Below are 4,194 nucleotides of genomic sequence, written 5' to 3' on the forward strand. Positions count from 1 at the left end.
CTTCTGATTAAATCGTTTCCACAGATGATCCCTGAACCTATCAAACCTGAGGACAATGTTTCCACAGTGAAGCAATTTCTCCTACTGGGCTTCTCTGACATCCCAAACCTCCAAGGGTTCCTATCTGGAGTGTTCTTCATTATTTACATAATTATCCTTCTCGGGAATAGCCTCATAATCATAATTACCAGACTTAACCCTGCCCTACAGAAACCCATGTATTTTTTCCTGGCTAATTTTTCTTTCCTGGAAATCTGCTATGTATCGGTCACTCTGCCTGTGATTCTGGATAACATTTGGACTCAGGACCGAACCATGCCTCTGCTGGCCTGTGCCATCCAGTTGTGCTTTTTCCTCATCCTAGGAACCACTGAGTGCTTCCTCCTGGCTGTGATGTCCTATGACCGCTACGTGGCCATCTGTCACCCTCTCCACTATCCTCTGATCATGACCCCGATGAAATGCATTCAGCTAGCCACTGGATCCTGGCTCAGTGGAGTTCCAGTACAGATAGGACAGACCTGCCAGATATTCTCCCTACATTTCTGCCAATCTAACCACATCGACCACTTCTTCTGTGACATACCCCCCATTATGAAACTGGCATGTGGAGACACATCTGTACACGAACTGTCTGTCTATGTAGTGGTCATGTTAGTGGCTGCAGTTCCTTTTCTGCTGATCCTTGCTTCTTACAGCAAAATCATTTCCACCATTCTAACGATGCCAACAGCCCAAGGACGGGGCAAGGCCTTCTCTACCTGCTCTTCTCACCTGATAGTTGTGGTTTTATTTTATGGGTCAGCTAGCATTACCTACTTCAGGCCCAAATCTAATCATTCTGCAGGAACTGACAGATTACTGTCTCTTTTCTATACCATTGTTACTCCCATGATGAATCCGCTGATATACAGCCTGAGGAACAAGGAGGTGATTGCACCATTGAGAAAATTATTCCTTAAAACATAGTGTCATACATTTACTTGGAATCTAAAAGGGTTGATGTCACCTACCATCTTGTCTTTTCATAGTTATAAGGGAAACATCACATTCTCAACTCGGAATGGAATGTCACTCAACTTACCATATATTTTTGATATATTGAAACCTTATTCTGAAATTACTCAGCCAGACTATATAGTACACCAACTCATAGCTCTCCAATGTTATTCAAGACTAAAGAGAATTATTTTTTATAAATAAAATTCCAACATGTTATGCTTTCCCTGTAAATGCACAGGCCATATGCAAAAGTTATGCCTTGTTGTTTGAGTTTAATGAAAACTTACCTAAATGACATACCCTTCTTTGTTGCTGTTCTTTTTTGATTCTATACTATGTGCATAGTAGTAATAATAGTTAAGCAAGTAATATGGACTGAGCAAATAATAAAATATGTAAACTCATAGAATAAATGGTTTACCCTACTACAAATCATTGGAAAATTCTAGTGTTATTGTTTTTTTGTGTGTTTGTTTTTTTTAGCTTCAGCAAGCATTGACCTGTATTTATTTTGTTGATGGGGATAACTATGTATGTCAAATTCTTCCATTGTTACACACAAAAAAGTACATGAACATCTACAGAACCCTTTTCCTACTAACTACATGTGGATATACATGGGTGTAACAACACTCAGATAGTTTAGATTTTGCACGTTTCCTACTGAACTATTGTACTAAATAAGTTCATTTTTCAGCTATTTCTAAACACTACCTGAACATCGTCTGTATGTCCTCCTATTTATAAAATAAAATGTAATAACTTTAAGGTGAAGGAATGTGTTCAAAGTCATTTCAGGATGACTCAATCTGCAAGTGAGAGGCCTCGGCATCATGTGTTATACATCCTGTGGTGTTTGTTTGAAGGGGTGCAGGCCAGCAAGTTCTACCAATGTAGCACTGGATGGGAAGTCGCCTCAGGATGTTTGGATGGATGAAGGACGCTATTCTTGGACCACACCTTGAAAAGGAAGTGGGCGTGGTCACAGGATTGTCTTGTTCTCTGCTGTGACCCACATCCACATGACTGACTTTCACTGCCTAGGTATTCCTCTGCATAGTTTCTTCAGTCCATGGGGAGGAGGGGTTTGGTTAGTGGACTAAAGGTCAAAAAGCCACGTTCTTCATGGATAGAACATTTCCAAATCTGGAAGCCAGAGCTGGGATAAGGTGACCCCCATGTATGTGGAGCTGCACATTTGAAAGCCATCATCTGATTCTTAGATCCACTGTGTTCCAACTGCCCCCTTACCCAAACCCCAAGGCTGCATGGAGAACAACTATTATGTGTGAACTGGAGCAAAATTATATTTTCCTGGAAGCATCTAACCTAGTGATGGACTGTTTTACTGTTTTGCTGATGTCACCTCTATGAGGAAATAGGTATTTCTTTTCACAGTTTTCGTTAGTGTCAATTAATTGTACACGGAACTTGCATTTTTTTTTTTTTGGGTCCGGTCATGGGGCCTGAACTCTGGGCCTGGGCACTGTCCCTCAGCTCTTCAGCTCAAGGCTAGCGCTCTACCACTTGAGCCACAGCGCCACTTCCGGCTTTTTTTCTTTTTGCTTATGTGGTGCTGAGGAATCGAACCCAGGGCCTCTGGCATGCAAGGCATGTGCTCTACCACTGAGCCACCTTCCCAGCCCCATGGACGGAACTTGCATTTTTACATGACCATGTTTATCTATAATGTACCTTGATCAGACTTAACCACTCTACCACTTGGCCCTTATCTCTTTCCCTCAGTTGGCCTATCAATTGCAATAACCTTGTGGTTCCATTTTTAAACAGGTTTTCTCAAGTATTTTTCAATCATTTTTTTAAACTCTCCTTAAACTTCTGCCCACCCCTCTCTAACTGTTTCCCATTCCTGCCATTCATTTTTTAGTGAATGCTAATTGTTCATAGGGTTTTGTTTTTGTTTTGTTTTTCTGTTTCATGGAGCTTGAACTCTGGGCCTGGGCACTGTCCCTCAGCTCATCAGCTCAAGGCAAGGGGTCTACCACTTGAGCCACAGTACCACTTCAGAGGTAAGAGTCTCACGGACTATCATGCCTGGGCTGGCTTTGAACTGCGGTCCTCAGATCTCAGCCTCCTGAGTAGCTAGGATTACACGTGTGAGCCACCAGTGCCCAGCTTGTTCATAGGGTTTTAACCATGATTTTACACACATTTTGTTCACATTATCCCCTCACTTACTCTCAGTCTTCCCATCCCCCTTCCCCCGCTCTTGTTCAAAAACTTTCAGTAGGTTTTGTTTCCTCACCTTCATTTTCTAGGTGCACTATATTTCAGCAATTCTTTGACTTCTAATGTTCTCTTTTCTTCCCCAACTTCTAACAGGTTCAGACAGTCCCACAATTACAGTCATGCTCTCTGGATACATGTATATATTATCTTAAGTGTGTTTATACATGCGGTTATCTTATAGGTCTAGCACACACATATGAAAAGGTCATGGAAACTTTGTCCTCTTGAACCTAGCTTGTTTCACTTTACCAACAGCTTCATTCATTTCCCTGCAAACAATATAATTGCATTCTTCATTATGACTGAATAATACTTCATTGTACACTTACAGGCCATCTCGACTGCTTCCATAGCTTGGCTATTATGCTGAGGCAAATGTGTGTGCACATAGTTGTATTGTATCATGACTTATATTAAGACAGAAATACATCATAGACTGATATCCTTGGATTATATGGCAGTTCCATTTGTAATTGTTTGGGAAAAATTCCATACTGACTTCCATAGTGTTTGTATTAATTTATATGTCCACTAATAGTGTTTAAGTTTGCTTCTCACATTATTGGCAATATTTTATAACTTATGATTTTAAATTTCTGACAGCCTATCCTATTATTGTTTAAATTTTATTTTATGTGAGTTTTCTATGGATTTAAATAATGCAGTAAAATATGAAGGCTTATGCACAATTTCAAGACTCATCTATTGAAAGTTCTTTTAATGAAAAGACAAAAATCACGAAGGAAATACAAAGTACATATTAGAACACAAAGAAAACAAAATTGAATTGAGCAATTTACTTTTAGGATGAGACACTATCAACCAGGCTATATTATTCTGTTTCTTTAATTATTTATGTTTTATACTCTCTCCTTTCATAGACGTTGCGTTTCCAGCAATTTATCACAGATAAGTGTCAGGTCCAATCCCAGAATGTGTGGA

The 4,194-nt window shown here is 39.9% G+C and overlaps 1 protein-coding gene across 1 annotated transcript; it reads left to right on the forward strand.

Annotated features, from left to right (window-relative positions):
* Positions 1-969, forward strand: LOC122104731 (olfactory receptor 10AG1-like; the record flags this gene model as incomplete). The annotated part of the gene is made up of 1 exon (XM_042675667.1): positions 1-969. A coding segment is annotated over one exon (969 nt), but the record flags the coding sequence as incomplete, so codon positions are not given.
* Positions 970-4,194: the final 3,225 nt, after the last annotated feature.

Source organism: Dipodomys spectabilis, unplaced genomic scaffold, assembly GCF_019054845.1.
Source record: "Dipodomys spectabilis isolate Male_0828 unplaced genomic scaffold, ASM1905484v1 ptg000030l, whole genome shotgun sequence".
In the NCBI taxonomy this organism is placed as follows: domain Eukaryota; kingdom Metazoa; phylum Chordata; class Mammalia; order Rodentia; family Heteromyidae; genus Dipodomys; species Dipodomys spectabilis.